The sequence below is a fragment of the Ranitomeya variabilis genome, chromosome 3 (genome assembly GCF_051348905.1).
Source record: "Ranitomeya variabilis isolate aRanVar5 chromosome 3, aRanVar5.hap1, whole genome shotgun sequence".
NCBI lineage: Eukaryota > Metazoa > Chordata > Amphibia > Anura > Dendrobatidae > Ranitomeya > Ranitomeya variabilis.
The window spans coordinates 277,733,999-277,754,087 of NC_135234.1; the positions used below are offsets into that span (position 1 = coordinate 277,733,999).

General features: G+C 47.9%; 1 protein-coding gene across 2 annotated transcripts in view; it reads right to left on the reverse strand.

Moving 5' to 3' along the window:
* The window catches only part of ITPR3 (inositol 1,4,5-trisphosphate receptor type 3), an 825,364-nt gene extending 809,654 nt beyond the window's left edge, over positions 1–15,710 (reverse strand). Inside the window, exon 1 of one of the 2 annotated variants that reach the window (XM_077295501.1) lies at positions 15,448–15,710. In XM_077295501.1, coding sequence (XP_077151616.1) covers positions 15,448–15,536 — 89 coding nt within the window. In that variant the 5' untranslated portion in view covers positions 15,537–15,710. The remainder of the gene's footprint in view (positions 1–15,447) is intronic. The other variant, XM_077295502.1, reaches the window with a different exon arrangement.
* Between the last annotated feature and the right edge of the window lie 4,379 nt (positions 15,711–20,089).

Consider the following 20,089-nt stretch of genomic DNA (forward strand, 5'->3'; position numbering starts at 1 on the left):
TCCAAGGCGTGAGTGGCGAGCTCAGGCCATTTTTCAAGATTCGAAGCCCAAAATGAGCAAGGGTCCAGTTCCACAGTCATGGCATTGATGTTAACTTGGAGATACTCTTGTACCATCCTCTCTAGGCGTTGGCTGTGCGTCCTACAAGGTGACCCTCAGGCCTGGGCATTTTCACTTCCCATTCACGCTTTGCCGTTACGGACTGTCGAGGAGTTTTTTCGAGCTTTAGGTCAAGTGTATGATGATCCTGACGGCGTCTCCCTCGCTGAGTCCACTATACGCCATCTTACACAGGTAAACCGGCCAGTAGAGGAGTACTGCTCTGAGTTTCGGAGATGGGCTACTGACACAAAGTGGAATGACCCTGCACTCCGCAGTCAAGTCTATCAGGGTCTATCTAACAAAGTAAGGGATGCTTTCGCCCTACAGGAGACACCAACCACACTGGAGGCAGCTATGTCTCTTGCGATCCTTGTAGACCGCCGCCTGCGCCAGAGACTTAAGGAAACGCCGCTATTCAAGGGCAATTCAGATTTGGACTCATCAGAATCTGAGTCTCTAGGAGAACCTATGCAGTTGGGTGGCGCTTCTCATTCTACTGGCTGCAGTAGTACGGCGTAAGGAGGGTGCATGTTTTTTTTGTGGCAGAAGAGGTCATTATGTGAGTGTGTGTCCATATAGAAAACAACCGCCGGAAAACTATTGAGCCCGGGTTGCGGGGAGGTTGGCAACTCGGGTGTACTAATTTCCTCCTTAGGTAAACCTCAATTTTTCCTACCAGCCGAGATTCGTCTTGGTAAAAGTAGGTTCAATATCTCTGCCTTTCTGGATTCTGCGGCAGGGTTTAATTTAATTGATGCTGGGTTTGTTCAGGCACATGGGCTTAAGACTCAAGAGTTGTCTAGACCCATACCTATAATTGCTATTGATTCTGCACCTTTGAGTCAGGGAACTTTCACGCAGATCGTCCGTGGGGTGAGCCTACATATAGGGGAGTTACACTCTGAGTCTTTAGATTGTTATGTGTTGGGGGGGTTTGCCATCGCCTGTAGTTCTCGGTTTACCATGGCTCACGTTACACAACCCGATGTTAGACTGGCAGACTCCGGAGATTACTAAATGGAGTGAGTTTTGTCAGGAACATTGCCTAGGTACTCGGCTGGCCGGATTGAGTTCTCAGGTTTTGCCTGAGTTCATCTCAGATTTTGAGGATGTATTCTCTGAGGAGGGGAGTCGAGAGCTACCTCCACACCGTCCTTATGATTGCATCGTATGTCTCATTCCTGGTGCTAAACTGCCTAAAAGTAGGCCATACAACATCTCTGCCCCAGAGAGACAGGCCATGTAGGATTATATCATGGAAAGTCTGGCCAAGGGTCATATCAGACCCTTGTCATCACCCATTGCTGCCGGGTTCTTGTTTGTTAAGAAGAAAGACGGGGGTTTACGCCCATGCTTAGACTTCCGTGAATTGAATCAGATTACGGTCCGGGATTCTTTCCCGCTTCCTCTTATTCCGGACCTCTTTAACCAAATTGTGGGGGCTAAATGGTTCTCCAAATTAGATCTCAGGGGGGCATATAATCTCATTCGGATGAAGGAGGGGGATGAATGGAAGACGGCGTTTAATACTCCAGAGGGACATTAAGAGAACTTGGTTATGCCTTTTGGGTTAAGTAATGCTCCTGCCGTGTTTCAACATTTTGTCAATGATATATTTAGTCACTTAATAGGTAGGTTTGTGGTGGTATATCTCGATGACATCTTAATTTATTCCCCTGACCTCGAGTCTCATCAGGATCACGTACGGCAGGTCCTTCAGGTACTCAGGGACAATAAACTGTTTGCCAAACTGGAGAAATGCATGTTCGCGGTCAAAGAGATTCCGTTTCTAGGTTATTTCTTATCCTCCACAGGTTTTCGTATGGACCTGGCTAAGGTCAGGGCGGTCTTGGAGTGGGATCGTCCTGAGGACCTTAACCCCTTCACCCCCGGAGCTTTTTCCGTTTTTCCGTTTTCGTTTTTCGCTCCCCTCCTTCCCAGAGCCATAACTTTTTTACTTTTCCGTCAATTTGGCCATGTGAGGGCTTATTTTTTGCGGGACGAGTTGTACTTTTGAACGACATCATTGGTTTTACCATGTCGTGTACTAGAAAACGGGAAAAAAATTCCAAGTGCAGTGAAACTGCAAAAAAAGTGCAATCCCACACTTGTTTTTTGCTTGCCTATTTTGCTAGGTTCACTAAATGCTAAAACTGACCTGCCATTATGATTCTCCAGGTCAGTACGAGTTCATAGACACATAACATGACTAGGTTGTTTTTCACTTAAGTGGTGAAAAAAAATTCCAAACTTTGCAAAAAACAAAACAAAACAAAATTGCGCCATTTTCCGATACTCGTAGCGTCTCCAGTTTTCGTGATCTGGGGTCAGGTGAGGGCTTATTTTTTGCGTGCCGAGCTGGCATTTTTAATGATAGCATTTTGGTGCAGATACGTTCTTTTGATCGCCCGTTATTGCATTTTAATACAATGTCGTGGCGACCAAAAAAACGTAAATCTGGCGTTTTGATTTTTTTTCTCATTACGCCGTTTAGCGATCAGGTTAATGCTTTTTTTTTATTGATAGATCGGGCGATTCTGAACGCGGCGATACCAAATATGTGTAGGTTGGGTTTTTTTTTATTGATTTATTTTGATTGGGGCGAAAGGGGGGTGATTTAAACTTTTATATTTTTTTTATTTTTTTCACATTTTTTTTTACTTTTTTTTTTAACTTTTACCATGCTTCTATAGCCTCCATGGGAGGCTAGAAGCAGGCACAGCCCGATCGGCTCTGCTACATAACAGCGATCATCAGATCGCTGTTATGTAGCTAAAATGCAGGTGTGCTGTGAGCGCCGACCACAGGGTGGCGCTCACAGCCACCGGCGATCAGTAACCATAGAGGTCTCCAGGACCTCTATGGTTACAATGTACAAGCATCGCCGACCCCCGATCATGTGACGGGGGTCGGCGATGCGCTCATATCCGGCCGCCCGGCCGGATGCGGTAGTTAAATGCCGCTGTCTGCGTTTGACAGCGGCATTTAACTAGTTAATAGCGGCGGGTGATCGCGATTTCACCCGCCGCTATTGCGCGCACATGTCAGCTGTAAAAAACAGCTGACATGTCGCGACTTTGATGTGCGCTCACCGCCGGAGCGCACATCAAAGCGGGGGTCCCGACATGTGACGTACTATACCGTCACATGTCGGGAAGGGGTTAAGGCTTTACAGAGGTTTTTAGGTTTTGCAAATTTCTATTGCAAATTCATTAAAGACTTTTCAGTGATAGCCAAACCATTGACAGACATGACCAAGAGAGGCACGGATTTCTCCGCATGGTCCAGTGCGGCCAGTAAAGCTTTTGAAACTTTGAAAAAGTGTTTTTCCACTGTACCCATATTGATACAGCCTGACATTACTCAGCCATTTGTGGTAGAGGTGGATGCCTCTGAGGTAGGGGTGGGTATTGTCTCAGGGGATTTCTCCGAGTAAGTGGTGTCCGTGTGCATTTTTCTTGAGAAAATTATCTCCTACGGAGAAGAATTATGACATTGGTAACAGGGAGCTGTTGGCAATTAAATGGGCATTTGAGGAATGGCGTCATTTTTTGGAGGGAGCACTTCACCCTGTCATGGTGATCACAGATCACAATAATGTTATATTTAGAATCTGCAAAGCGTCTTACACCTAGGCAGGCAAGGTGGTCTCTGTTCTTCTCCAGGTTCAATTTCTACATTAAATACCGGCCAGGTAATAAGAATATCAAGGCTGATGCGTTATCTTGTTGTTTCCCGGGGGAATGGGGATAATTGTGAACCAGGACCTATACTACAGAAGAATGTAGTTGTCGCCGCAATTAATTCTGATCTTGAGAAAGAGGTGGTAGAGGCACAGGAGGATGCCCCAGCAGCCTGTCAATCAGGTAAACTTTTTGTTCCTGCTAATCTCCGTCTCAGGGTCATAAATGAGTATCATGACTCGGTTTTGGCCGGACACCCTGGAAGTAAGGTTACCGCGGACCTACTCACTCGGCGTTTTTGGTGGTCTGGGGTAAGACATGATGTACAAGAATATGTCGCTGCCTGCAGTGTGTGCGCGTTCCAAGTCCTCTCGTTCTCGCCCATCTGGGTCTCTCCAACCTTTGAAGATTCCCAGAAGACCTTGGACTCATTTGTCAATAGATTTCATCACTGACTTACCAGTTTCGGAGGGTAATACAGTTATCTTAGTCGTAGTTGATAGATTTAGCAAGATGTCTCATTTCATTGCGCTCCCCGCATTACCAAATGCTAAGACTCTGGCACAGGTCTTTATAAAGGAGGTTGTGAGACTGCATGGTATTCCTTCAGACATTGTCTCAGACCGTGGGGTGCAGTTTATTTCTAAGTTTCGGAGGGCTTTTGCGGCCGGCTGGGGACTCATTTGTCGTTTTCTTCAGCTTTTCATCCTCAATCCAATGGTCAGACTGAACGTGTAAATCAAAATCTTGAGACTTCTCTCAGGTGTTCCATCTCAGAGAATCAGGAGGACTGGGTTAAGTACTTGCCGTTAGCAGAATTTGCTATAAACAATCGTACTCATAAGTCTACTGGTAAGTCCCCGTTTTTCGGGGCATATGGTTTTCATCCTCAGTCTAGTTCATTTAATAGGAGGGATTCCTCAGGTGTTCCTGAAGAGGAGAGGTTTTCTTGATCCATCACGTCCGTATGGCAAGGGGTTCTTGATAAATTGAAGAGGATGGGTTCCAGGTATAAGAATGCGGCTGATCAGAGACATGTGGAAGGTCCGGACCTGTGTGTGGGTGATTGGGTTTGGTTGTCCTCGAAAAATATTAAGCTGAGAGTTCCCTCATGGAAATTGGGCCCTAGGTTCATTGGCCCTTATAGGATTGTGGCCGTCGTTAATTCCGTTGCTTTTCGGTTGGCTTTGCCTCAGTCATTCAAGATCCATAATGTTTTTCATCGCTCTTTACTCAAAAAGGTTGTGGCACCATCCAATCAGTCCCCTTCACCTCCATCTCCGGTCCTTGTTGATGGAAATCTCGAGTTCCAGATTTCCAGGGTTATGGATTCTCGTTTAGTTCGTCGATCCTTACAATATCTGGTACACTGGAGAGGGTATGGTCCTGAGGAAAGGACGTGGGTACCTGCTGCCGATGTCCATGTGGTTAGGTTGGTTTGGGCATTTCATGCAGCTCATCCTGAGAAACCTGGTCCTGAGGTTCCGGAGGTCCCTCGTAGAAGGGGGGTACTGTCACGGGGCTTCCGAGACTGAGAGGTTCCAGAGAACCGCAGCGTTCTGGGCCTCGTTCACACGCAGTGAACACAAGCTCTTCACCCGTATTCTGACCTGGCTGCTTTGTGCTAGCAGTGCAGGAGTTAACCTTATTGCTGTGTTGCTGAGAGCTGGGTCTCTCAGCTGAAGTGGATCTTGTAATCTGATCCTCTATATAGACCCAGTCCTGACTTCAGCTTTTGTCAGTGATCAGTTCTACTGCCTGGCTTGGAGGTTGAAGGAGGGTAGTGTTACAGTTGGAGGTTTATTTACAGAGATTGGTGTCTGCTGTTTTGGTTGCATGTAAACCTGTTTTCCTTCCTAGTTTATTCCTTCTCTTCCCTTCTCTGTGTTTCCTCTGTGGTTGTGTGAGCATTTGGTGAGTTTGAGACTTTTAGTTACCTTGTCTGTTTACCCTGTTATTTGTTATAGTTACACTGGTGTAGTCCACCTCCTTTGGGGGGAGATGGGGCCCCTGATAGGGTCAACTCAGGAGACAGGGATACGCTGGCGGCTCAGGCCTCCTAACCATCATAGGTACCCCTGAGATAAGAGAAAGCCAGGGCCCCATTATTGTGGCAGGGTCAGGTGCGGGTCCCAGTACGCCGTCCTGCCCCTTTATCGCCGTTTACGGCGTGACAGTTAGATTCTGTAACAGTCTCTGCTGATACTCCTGCAAGCGTGAATCCCTTTCTATGGCAGGAATTATTTCACCAAATTTGCTTTTGTACCGGGGATCTAAGAGTGTGGCAACCCAGTAGTCGGCATTACTTCGGATTCTGACAATCCGAGGGGTCATGTTGCAGGTAGTGCAGCAAGAAGGCACTCATGTCTTGCGCATCCAGGAGGACTAAGTCCTTGTTGTCTTGGTGGTGGCGAGGTGAGAATCATGCTTCCTTTGTCTGCCCTCTCCCCCCAACCTCGTACAACAGAAATTTGATCAAGGTCTCCCTCATCTGATGAGTCTTCCATGCCCAGTGCCAGTTCGTCCTCCACTTCTTCCTCGCCTCCTGCACCTTCCTCAACAGTTTGGCTGCTACCATGCGCCCTCAGTAATCCCTCTCCCCCAGCCTCCAATGCCAGCCGCCTTGGTGCTGCCAACCTTCTTGACCTTGGAGATATGATCCCTTCCGCATACGACTCCTCCTGTTCCTCCTCCTCCTCCTCTTGTTCCACCACCTGACTCCGGACACTGTGTAAGGTGTGCTCCAGTATGTAAATCACCGGAATGGTCATGCTGATAATGGCATCGTCAGCACTAAACATCTTCGTTGCTATTTCAAAACTGTGCAGAAGGGTGCATAGGTCCCTGATCTGAGACCACTCCTGCAGCGTGATTTGCCCCACCTCTTGAGCTCGTTGGCCCAGGCTATACGTCATAACGTACTGCACCAGAGCTCGTCGGTGCTGCCACAGTCGCTGCAACATGTGCAGAGTTGAATTCTACTGTGTGGGCACATCGCATTTCAGCCGGTGAACTGGCAGGCCCAACGACTTCTGTAGAGATGCAAGTCGTCGAGCTGAGGGATGCGAACGGCGGAAGTGAGCACACAGCGACCGTGCCCTCTGCAGAAGCCCATCTAGTCCGGGATAGTGGGATAAAAATTGCTGGACAACCAGGTTCAAAACGTGAGCCATACAAGGCACGTGTGTGACATTGCCCGGCGAAGGGCCGCACCCAGATTTGCAGCATTGTCGCACACAGCCTTCCCTGGCTGCAGGTTGAGTGGAGACAACCATTGATGGAACTCGGTCTCCAGAGCTGCCCACAACTCCTCAGCTGTGTGTCTCACATTTCCCACACATTTCAATGTAAACACTGCCTGATGCCGTTGAGCCCTGGTGACAGCATAGTGAGGAGGTGTGCAGGATTCCTTCTGCGCAGTTACAATGCGGGTGGCATTACCAGATAGGCTTTGGGTGCAGGTGGAGGACCGAGAGGAGGTTGAGGAGGCAGAAGCAGTGGAGGAACTTCTAGATGCAGAGGATCGACGAGCAACTCGTGGGGACGGCAAGACTTGGACAGTAGCCCCCTCTCCTGATGTCGCCGTAGTTACCCAGTGCCCAGTCACCGACATGTAACGTCCCTGTCCATGTCTACTCGTCCAAGTGTCTGTGGTGAAATGCACCCTGTCACACACAGAGTTTCTCAAGGAAGCGGTGATGTTGTGTGCGACATGCTGGTGTAGTGCAGGCACAGCTTTCTTTGAGAAGTAGTGGTGACTGGGCATCTGGTACTGGGGCACTGCGACGGACACAAGGTCTCGAAAATCCTGTGTGTCCACCAGGCAGAAAGGCAGCATTTCTGTAGCCAACAGCTTGCAGATGGGGAAATTCAACCTCTTAGCTTTGTCATGGCTAGGAGGAAATGGTCTTACTTGTCCACATCTGAGGGACTGAGGGCTGGCTGCCGTGCTTAGACGGAGTTGAGTAGGGTGTCCTCGGCAAACTGCTGGTCTGTGAGGAAGGTGCAGGCGGAGATGTTATGTTGCTTTGATCAAAATGCGGTGTCGATGTCGGAGAGCGCTCAACACCAGCAGGTGTTTCCACTTGCAAATGTCCTGATGACCTGCCAATCACACTGGCTGTTGCTGGTAAAGAGGTGGAAGGTCTGCATCCAAAACCAAGTGCGACTGCTGTCCCCACAGTCACAGAGGATGAAGAGGACGTGGATGCACTTGATGGGGCAGACGGTGGTTGACCCGGCCCACTAGGCCGCATTGTAGCACAGTGAGCTTCCCACTGCAACTTATGCCTCATATCCATGTGACGGTTCATGCATGAAGTACTCAAGCTAGTGATTTTTTGGCCTCTACTGAGATTTTGTTGACAAATCTTACAGACAACATGAGTTGGGTCATCCTTTGCGATGTCAAAAAATGCCCAGACTATGCAAGGCTTAAAACCCGTGCGACCTGAAGAGCCACCACGACTTCTGGTCTGAGGCACAGTTGGGGTTGAGGATGCAGTTGTTGACGTGCTTCCAGTACTCCGTCTCTGTCCATGAAGGCGCACTGTTACCTCGTCGTCAGACTCGTCACTAGCATCCTCCTCCACCTCCTCTGCTGACCTCATGGACTGGCGGACTGGGGGCTGACAGTGAGTGGGGTCTACAACCTCGTCATCATCATCCTGTGTGTTCTCACACCCGTCGTCCTCAGAGCCATCCTCTTCCTGCGCCGACCGAAAAGTCAAGTTTTCGTTCCAATCAGGTATCTCAGTCTCATCATCATCTTCCTCACTGTCTCCACCAACAGGAGTTACAGTTTGGGAACGAGAGTCTACATTATGCTCAGAACCTTCTTCATCTGGGCCTGGATCCGACTGACAAAGATTCTGGGCATCAGTGCAGATAATTTCCTCGTCTGGATTCACAGAAGCTCTGGAGCAGACCTCTGATTCCCAGGCTATAGTATGCGTAAACAGCTCTACAGACTCAACCATGTGTGTTACCCCATGCTCAGACGGGCAGCTGGAGACTTGGGAGCTGTGAGGAAGCAAGTGTGACTGGGGTGACAACTCCGAGGACTGGAGTAGTTGTGATGTTGAAGTTGACATGGAGGAGAGCCCACTTGAATGAGGACTTGATATCCGTTCAAGCACCTGCTGTTTTTGTGCCTCATCTGGAATTTTTGGCGATGCTTGTAGCGATGGTCGTAAGAAAGGGATCATATCAGATTGTCCACGAAAAGAAGTAGACATCTTTCTTTGGCTGGAAGATGGTCTTTCTTCTGCAGATGTTACTGTTGCTTTACCACCTACCCCAAGGACACAACCTTTTTTTCCCTTTCCAACACGCCTATTCCCCATTCCACCAGCAGCAGGCCTTTTGCCACTCATTTTAGTGCTTAACTAATTGGCAACTCTGTATCTGTAGTTGTTGGCACAACAACCGATGGAAGAAAACCGAGCAGAACTGAGTGGCCAAACTGTGGTACTAGGCCTAAAACTGTTGACTGGATTAGATGCAGTGAAAATAGAGATACACAGGTGGTATAGTTTGTTTCACAGCCGGGCTACTCTGCTGACGTGCAGACACTGCTCCTAGGCCCAAAACTGTTAACTGGATTAGATGCAGTGAAAATAGAGATACACAGGCAGTGTAGTTAGTTTCACAGGCGAGCTATTCTGCTGACGTGCAGACACTGCTCCTAGGCCCAAAACTACTAACTGGATTAGATGCAGTGAAAATTGAGATACACAGGCGGTATAGTTTGTTTCACAGGCGGGCTACTCTGCTGACGTGCAGACACTGCTACTAAGCCAAAACGATTTACTGGATTAGATGCAGTACAAATTGAGATACACAGGCGGTGTAGCTAGCTTCACAGGCGGGCTACTCAGTTGACTATCAGACAATGCTACTAGCCCAAAAGGATTGGCTGAGCTAGATTACACCAAATGCTGTGACTAACACTTGCACAGCACTGGCTAAGACCTGCCTGGCAAACAGTGCTATGAACTGCTGTAACCTACCCTGAAAAGGGCTGATATTACAATTAGTCCCGACTCCCTAAACCTATCTCTCTGACAATTCGCTCCAAAAAACACTCTTAGTCTGTATAGCGCCCACAGCAGCAGCGGTGCCGTCTAACACTAAGCTGCAGCAGTGAGGAAATGGTGGCGACGGGGCAAATGGCTGGTTCTTATAGGGCAAGGAAATGTGACATACATAGCCAATGACACATGCCCTTGCTTGTGTGCATCACATGCACATTGCTGTGTGTGTGTGTGCACTGCTGATAGGCTGAGAGACTGCACCGCCCCTCTGTAAATGCGGGAAAGAAAAAAAAATGGAGATCGGCGCTAATTCAGCACAGATCTATCCCCCGCCCACTATACACTGAAATAGTCCATTAACAATGATAAACAGTTTTAATGTGCAAATCAAGCTAGGCTTTTGGTGAACGAACAGTTATCGAACAGAAACTCGAACAGCCGAATTTTAAGCAAATTGTTCGGGTTCGTCGAATGACTCGAACACTGCCCAAAACAGCTCGAATTTGTAATTGGCGAACAGTTTGACTCGAACACCGCTCATCTCTACTCCAGAGATGCATGCAGGTAGGGAGATGGAAGAAGTTCCACAAAGTCAACTATCACTGCAGCCCTCCATCAGTCGGGCCTTTATGACAGAGTCGCCCAACGAAAGCCTCTCCTCAGTGCAAAACATATGAAAGCTAGCATAGAGTTTGCTAAAAAAAAAAAAACACATGAAGGACTCCCAGACTATGAGAAATTAGATTCTCTGGTCGGATGAGACAAAGATAGACCTTTTTAATAATAATCTTTATTTTTATATAGCGCTAACATATTCCGCAGCGTTTTACAGTTTGCACACATTATAATCGCTGTCCCCGATGGGGCTCACAATCTAGAATCCCTGTCAGTATGTCTTTGGAATGTGGGAGGAAACCGGAGAACCCGGAGGAAACCCACACAAACACAGGGAGAACATACAAACTCCTTGCAGATGTTGTCCTTGGTGGGATTTGAACCCAGGACCCCAGCGCTGCAAGGCTGCAGTGCTATCCACTGAGCCACCGTGCTGCCTTTTTGGTGATAATTCTAAGCGGTAACCAGGCACTGCTCATCACCTGCCCAATACAATCCCAATAGTGAAACATGGTGGTGGCTGCATCATGCTATGGGGGTGTTTTTCAGATGCAGGGACAGGATGACTGGTTGTCATTGAAGGAAACATGATTGCGGCCAAGTACAGAGATATCCTGGATGACAACCTCTTCCAGAGTACTCTGGACCTCAGACTCGGCCGAAGGTTCACCTTCCAATGAGACAATGACCCTAAGCACACAGCTGAAATAACAAAGAAGTCGCTTCAGTACAACTCTGTGACCATTCTTGACTGGCCCAGCCAGAGCCCTGACCTAAACACAATTGAGCATCTCTGGAGAGACCTGAAAATGACTGTCCATCAATGTTCCCCATCCAACCTGATCGAACTGGAGAGGATCTGCAAGGAAGAATGGCAGAGGATGCCCAAATCCAGGTGTGCAAAACTTGTTGCATCATTCCCCAAGAAGACTCATGGCTGTACTAGCTCAAAAGGGTGCTTCTACTCAATACTGAGCAAAGGGTCTGAATACTTATGACCATGTATATTTCAGTTTTTCTTTTTAATAAATTTGCAAAAATTACTACATTTCTGTTTTTTTTCAGTCAAGACGGGGTGCAGAGTGTACATTAATGAGTAAAATAAAAATAAACTTTTTTGAATTTACCAAATGGCTGCAATGAAACAAAGAGTGAAAAATTTAATGGGGTCTGAATACTTTCCGTACCCACTGTATACATACACTCACCGGCCACTTTATTAGGTACACCTGTCCAACTTCTTGTTAACACTTAATTTCTAATCAGCCAATCACATGGCGGAAACTCAGTGCATTTAGGCATGTAGACATGGTCAAGACAATCTCCTGCAGTTCAAACCGAGCATCAGTATGGGGAAGAAAGGTGATTTGAGTGCCTTTGAACGTGGCATGGTTGTTGGTGCCAGAAGGGCTGGTCTGAGTATTTCAGAAACTGCTGATCTACTGGGATTTTCACGCACAACCATCTCTAGGGTTTACAGAGAATGGTCCGAAAAAGAAAAAAAATCCAGTGAGCGGCAGTTCTGTGGGCGGAAATGCCTTGTTGATGCCAGAGGTCAGAGGAGAATGGGCAGACTGGTTCGAGCTGATAGAAAGGCAACAGTGACTCAAATCGCCACCCGTTACAACCAAGGTAGGCCTAAGAGCATCTCTGAACGCACAGTGCGTCGAACTTTGAGGCAGATGGGCTACAGCAGCAGAAGACCACACCGGGTACCACTCCTTTCAGCTAAGAACAGGAAACTGAGGCTACAATTTGTACAAGCTCATCGAAATTGGACAGTAGAAGATTGGAAAAACGTTGCTTGGTCTGATGAGTCTCGATTTCTGCTGCGACATTCGGATGGTAGGGTCAGAATTTGGCGTAAACAACATGAAAGCATGGATCCATCCTGCCTTGTATGGAGCATCTTTGGGATGTGCAGCCGACAAATCTGCGGCAACTGTGTGATGCCATCATGTCAATATGGACCAAAATCTCTGAGGAATGCTTCCAGCACCTTGTTGAATCTATGCCATGAAGAATTGAGGCAGTTCTGAAGGCAAAAGGGGGTCCAACCCGTTACTAGCATGGTGTACCTAATAAAGTGGCCGGTGAGTGTAGCTCTCCATGGCAGGGTGTCCATTAGTCCTGGTCTTGGTCCTGCTTGGCCCTTTTTCACATTTTCGTCATTTGACATATGGTAAGATTTTAATACTAGAGGTTAGGACCCTCTGATCAGGGTCACGTTGACATGGTGGGATGGTTTTTGCGGTTTTTTTTTGTTGCTCAAAATTATGTTAACTAAGAACCTTACGTTATTTTCATGCACTATTGCTATTTATTTATTAACTGCAGTGTATTTGCTCATTTTGTTTTTATCTTAGGTTTTGAATAGTAAACACCGTAAACATAATGAAAAAAAATGGTGAATTCATGGGGTTTTTTTTGCATTTTTGAACACTTTCCCATTTTTCAGTATATGGAATAGTAAATTAGAAGGTGGCATTCAAAACTACAACTAGTCAAATGAAAAATAATCCCTGATATGACTATGTTGGCAGCAAAATAAAAAAGTTATAGTTCTTACAGAGGAGGAGATAAAATATGTGCAAAAATTGTACAATACAAAAGTGTGTATTGTGAAATATATTGACACATCTGCTCTAAGCCGCCTACATAATACCAATACATTCATACATAGTCACACACAATATGCTGTATTCTTAAAGAGTAACTGCACTTTCATTACATTTTTGAAACATAACAATGCCAGGTCACTAAAGTAAAGTGGCAGATGTTCTTCGAGGGCTGCTCTGCTTGAGGACCCGGAATCAGCTGAAGACATCTTCTGGTTCTTCATACTAACACTTGATGGGGTTCTTACAACTTGGACATATCAATATGACAAAGTCTTCAGAAAATGCAGCTACAATGTTACACATGCGAGCAGTCACACAGTAATATGTGCATGTGTTTTATGGCACAATATCGCAGCACCGCACCCTGTAAACTCATTGTGCAGTGCTCCTGCCAAATATTGGCGGAATCCTCACTATTTACTCACTGTGCGGTTGCACTGAAGAATGTTAACACCTACATACTTTCCAAAACTCCCGTATTCCCACTCGCTGTAATGATAACTTACACATTTCTTAGGCTAACCCCTTTTCCACTTTTCCAATTGAAACTGCACTAACTAGTTTTTTATAGGGGTTTTCCTATGACCTCCTCTCCACAGGGTGGGTGATGAGTGATCTCTGTAGGCCAAACTCCTGGGACCACCACCAACCCTGATGCTTAATTCAGTGTGTAAGCGCCGGGGTAGAAAAGTTCGTTCATTGCACTCTGCTCTCTTTTTCATTCCCTAGGAAGCGACACTGTGCATGCTGCTCTATCCAGACCCAGAGGAAGGGAGAGCTCAGTCTTATCACGAAAACTGGGGCATGATGTCCCCATTTAAATGGGATGTGATCACGTTTGTACACCCGGGGCTGCATTATGTATAAGACTGGCTAGACTGAAACCAGGGGCCCTACAGAAACCCGGGGCCCGTAAAGTATATTTCTGCTTACAAGCTGTTACATACTGTAAACTAAGCCAAGGGCTCCAATGGGTCTTTGCACTTTGCTCCATAGCAATAAGTTTGTAGATATCTTTCCAGCACAGTGGACCATTAGCGCACTGGTCACAGAAGAGCATTATTGTGCCGCCTCATCCCCTACTATACCTGTAGTAGCCACACAGTTTAGTTGTGGCATTGATTGCATGTGCTCAGATGTTCTCATGTGTTGATGGGACCAGAAAGAACAGTGCTTATATGGCTACAGGACTATACACTGTGGTCTGACACCTATGGTACCAGGATCCAGCTGTCAGCTGTAGAAGGGTGAAAGATCAAAGTGAAATGGGGGCCAAAAATAACTGAACACCTTTTGGACGGGTTATGGGTTAATATGGCCGGGTGCATTCATTGTCCACAGGTCTGACAGAGATCGCAGAGCACTGTACTATGTCCCAGTGGTCGGACCTCAAGCAATTAGACATCTATCATCTATTCTGTGGACAGGTGATAAAACTTTTAATGCGGCTTCAGAAGTCCATGAAACTGGTCCGAGCACTGACCGCAATGCACAGACCGTCCAGGGGTCTCCCGAACCAAATGCCACAGCCTCGTAGTCAGCACGGTGGCACAGTGGTTAGCACTGCAGCGCTCCTAGGTTCAAATCCCACCAAGGACAACATCTGCAAGGAGTTTGTATGATCTCCCCTTGTTTGCTTGGGTTTCCTCCGGGGTCTCCAGTTTCCTCACACACTCCAAAGACATACTGATAGGGAATTTAGATTGTGAGCCCCAATGGGACAGTGCCAATAATGTAAGTAAAGTGCTTTGGAATTAATGGCGCTATATAAGGGAGTAAAATAGATAAATATAATAGGTCTGAAGAGCCGTCCATTCATTGTGGTCCACACTCAGGCCAAGTTTCATGGACGACTAATGCTGCCGTTACGGTGCGCTACACTCTTACGGTGGTCGCCCATTACTTTGATATTGATGCACTATCTTTAGGACATATACTGTAGAACGGTTCTTCAGGACATGGCTTCATGGTGACTTTGGTCATGCGTTCGCTTCGTGGCACATTGCATCGAATCATATGATGGTGTTTCTAGACAAGACACAACACGACAGGCGCCAAACCTCAGACCACGTGTAGTGCCCGGCCTGATTCCTATCGGACACGCACTGGTAGACTAAGGACCTCCTGCCATCTCAGTGCAGATGGCAGTCCAGATACCAACATGCCAGGCCTGGCGCTTCGTTATTGGCGCTCACCACTCAGGGGTGCAATTTCCTAAAGATACAACTAACATGGAACTTAGGGACATGCCCAGCAACATGGCAGATCCTCACCAAGTACTGTCCATGTGTAACGGGCAAATACTACCAGGATTAACTCACACACATGCCATGACATCACTCGCCCAAACTTTCCTTCTGTGCTGCCCACACTGGCAGCTGGCACACTTACCCCAGGGTGCTGATGAAGCCGCATACTGTGCCCTCAGCGTACAGGGACACGATGTCCCCGATGTGCAGGAAGCTGGACTTGTCACTCATTGTAGCGGGGCACTCTCCTCACACGCCCGCCTGGTGCCGGTGCAGGGCTGCTAATGAGTGTCGCCCACCGTGCCCGTCCTGCTCCTCGTCCTCTCCCGGTGTGCCTCTCCCGGTGTGGGGCGCGCCGCGCGCAGCCCTCCTCCTCCTTCCCTCACTGTCTGCCTTCACCTGTACAGAACCAGGAAGTTTCATGAATGCAAATAGTGTCTGTGCTGGGCGCAGCCCGCGGTCTCCGCAGCTGGTTAACCCTCTCCGTGCCCTTCCTGCTGTCTGTGCATGTTGCCCATTCCTCACAGGCTGCAGCAGTGTCACCATGCTGGCAGTTCTTACTGCACTCAGTTTTTTATTTGTTTTTACACAAAAAATAGTTTTATTGTGTAAAGCCTTGCAGTAAGTAGTTCAATAACTTAGCTACATTGGACACAGAATGGGTCTGGCACTTTAAGGGTATGTTTCCACGTTCAGGAACGCTGCGTGTTTGACGCTGCGCAGAGCCGCAGCGTCAAACACGCAGCATCCAGATGTTACAGCTTAGGCTACGTTCACATTTGTGTTGTGCGGTGCAGCGTCGGCGACGCAACGCACAATGGATGCAAAACACATGTAAAACGCAGCTTTTTGTGACGCATGCGTCCAATTTTGGCATGATTTTCGGCGCAAATGCGCCCGACGCAATGCGAATGTGAACGTAGCCATAATGGAGGGGATTTTATGAAATCTCGTTTCCACTATGCGTGGTAACACGCACCCGGCAGCCCTGCGATTCCGGACGTGCTGTGCAGGGGCAGACACAGACAGCTTGGGGCCCCTGTGCAGGAAATGTGTCTGGGCCCCCCTCCTATAAAGGCGACAAAGCTACATTATATATATATATATATATATATATATATATATATATATATATATATATATATATCCACACACATACATGTATATATATTAAATAGTCTCCTTTATTATGTATATTGCCGTCCCTTATTATACAGTGCCCTCTCCTATTATGTACTGCACCGTCCCTTATATATTGGATTTTATAGAGCCCTGTGTTTTTATTACATACCGTCCTGTCTTGTTAGCTGTAAAATGCAATGATGGCTGATGGAGCATAAGAAAGCTTCTTTTCTAAAGGAGGAGCTGATGGACTGGTAGTCTGGTCACCGGCTCCTCCATCAGTAGTCATTTTATATCTAACAAGAGAGGGGACTATGTAATAAAAGAAGGCGCTGTGAATAACAAAAATATCAAGAATACACTATGTAAGAGACTGCACTGTACATAACAGCAGAGGAAGCTATATAATAAAGGAGGGCATCATACATAGCTAGAGAGGATGGTACGTAATAAGGGACGGTGTTATACATAACAAAAGAGGAAACTAAGGATGGTTTTATACATAATGAGTACACTATACACTAAGGGACTGTGCTAAAGATAAGTGAGTACACTATATACTAAGGGACTGTGCTATACATAATAAGTGAGTACACTTTATACTAAGGGACTGTGTTAGACATAATAATTATCGATAATAACGTCTTCCTCCACCTCCCCCTGTTCCTAAATCCATTATAAATCCCCCTTCCTCCCATCCAAATCCCCCTTCCTCTCACCCCAATCCCCCACATCCCTCATTGTCCTCCTCCCCCGCATCCCATTATTGCCCTCTTCCCCACCTCCTTAATTGCCCTCTTCACCACCTCCATCATTGCTTTCTCCCCACCACCCAATTATTGCCCATTTCACCACCTCCATCATTGCCTCCTCCCCACCACCCCATCATTGTCTTTTCCACTGCCACCATCATTGCCTTCTCCCCACCACCCTATCATTACCCATTCCACGACCTCCATCATTTCCTCCTCCCCACCACCCCATCATTAAACATTCCAGGACCCCCATCATTTCCTTCTCCCCACCATCCCATTATTGCCCTTTCTACCACCCCCATAATTGCTTTCTACCCCAACACCCCTATCATTGCCCTCTCTGTCAACCCAATCATTGCCTTCTGCCCCATCACCCCCATAATTGCCCACTCCGTCAACGTCAGAGAATAGACCCAGTGATTTAGTGACTGTGTTCCCGAGTTCTGAGCTCTCTGGTCCCTGCTGTGTGTGGATGAAAATCCTGCACTGACCAGAGAACACAAAGCTCCGGGGGTCACAGTCCCGTCAGAGAATAGACCCAGTGATTTAGTGACTGTGTTCCCGAGTTCTGAGCTCTCTGGTCCCTGCTGTGTGTGGATGAAAATCCTGCACTGACCAGAGAACACAAAGGTCCGGGGGTCACAGTCAGTAAATCACTGCTTCTAGTCTCTGACTGCAGCCACTGCCTCCCCTCTTTACTCTGCAAACAATCCGTCACATTCAGACCATTCTTTACCTCCTGTTCAGGGGGTGATTGAGGTCCTGCACGCAGCTGCAGCTTCCTTCCAGGCATGAGTGTGCAGACGCCGTTCTGCACAGGCTGGAAGTGTGTGCAGGGAGAAGGGGGGTGATCTAACAACAAGTACCAGACAGGAGGAGCAGCTGTGAAGAAGACAGGAGATGTCCCACCTCTGCGCACGGATCCTATCCTGAAGCTGCATGCCGGCAGCTTCCTGTCTCGCCCAGCCGCAGCGCGGAATGATGATGTCATTCAGCCGCTGCTGTCTGTGTGAGAAAGGAAGCAGGATGGATTCATTCCCTGCAGATCCGTTGCCATTTTCTCTTGCAGGCAGCGGAGCTGCAGGGATTGCTCCCTGCCTGCCGTACATGAGGGCAATCTGGCCAGGGGGCCCCCGGAGCCTCAGGGCCGGATAGACTGGCCAGATTGCCCTCTATATTAGCCGCCCTGCAGGGGCCCCCCAGAGCCTCCGGGCCCCGGTGCAGCCGCACCGGTTGAACCGGCGGTATGTCCGCCCATGGTGCTGCGTGTCTTTTAAGATCGCAGCATGTCCGTGTACCTTGCGGCGACACTGCGCCGCTGCAAGGTATAACACAGGGCCCTATGTGTGGGGTGCGATGATGCCGGATGTGTGCAATGAACACATCCGGCATTTATCGCGTCACAGAAGGGGCGGGGCTTAGGGCGGAGCGGGTTTGCCGCTCCGTCCAAACCGCCGGCCATCCTCAAAGTGGACACATACCCTTAGAGTAGAAATTGTGTTACAGTTTAGTTCACAAATCAGTAGTGCTCATGAAAATAAGCAACTTTGTAACATTTTATCAGAGGAATTTGGAACTCTTTCTCCTCCTGGATTGTTCTCCTCTCAATTCTGAGATTGAGGGTATGTGCTCACGATCTGGAACTGGCAGCGCTTTAGACGCAGCACATGTCCGCTGCCGTCTGTTAAACGCAGGGGAGTCCTCTGTGTTCACTGAACCTGAACCGTGCACATTCACCACATCCAATACATTGTACGGGTGACATTTATCTTGCGGAGAGTTGCAAGATACTCCGGTCACATAGGGCTCACCGGACACTGATGAAAGGATTAAAATTTTCTTTGTGTATTGAAATCCACAACGTGTTTCAACGGAACAGCTCCGTCTTCATCAGGTGGCAGAATACTGCTGGTCCGTCGAAACGCGTTGTGGATTTCAATACACAAAGAAAATTTTAATCCTTTCATCAGTGTCCGGTGAGCCCTATGTGACCGGAGTATCCTGCAACTCTCCGCAAGATAAATCTTTCTTGCAGTGATCCAACTTCAGTGGAAATGCCTCAAGACAAGGAAATGATGATCAGTAGTGTGTGTGGCCTCCACGTGCCTGTATGACCTCCCTACAACACCTGGGCATGCTCCTGATGAGGCGGCGGTTGGTCTCAGGGATCTCCTCCCAGACCTGGCTAAAGCATCCACCAACTCCTGGACAGTCTGTGGTGCAATGTGACGTTGGTGGATGGTGCGTGGCATGATGTCCCAGATGTGTTCAATCAGATTCAGGTCTGGGGAATGGGTGGGCCAGTCCAAAACGTCAATGCCTTCATCTTGCAGGAACTGCTGACACTCTCCAGCCACATGAGGTCTGGCATTGTCCTGCATTCGGAGGAACCCAGGGCCAACCGCACCAGCATATGGTCTCACTAGGGTCTGAGGATTTCATCTCGGTACCTAATGGCAGTCAAGCTACCTCTGGCGAGCACATGGAGGGCTGTGCGGCCCTCTAAAGAAATGCCACCCCACACCATTACTGACCCACTGCCAAACTGGTCATGCTGAAGGATGTTGTAGGCAGCAGATCGCTCTCCACAGCGTCTCCAGACTCTGTCACGTCTGTCACATGTGCTCAGAGTGAACCTGCTTTTATCTGTGAAGAGCACAGGGCACCAGTGGTGAATTTTCCAATCTTGGTGTTCTGTGGCAAATGCCAAGCATCCTGCACAGTGTTGGGCTGTGAGCACAACCTCCATTTGTGGACGTTGGGCACTCAGACAATCCTCACGGAGTTGGTTTCTAACCATTTGTGCAGACACATGCACATTTGTGGCCTGCTGGTGGTCATTTCGAAGTGCTCTGGCTGAGCTCCTCCTTTTCCTCCTTGCACAAAGGCTGAGGTAGCAGTCCTGCT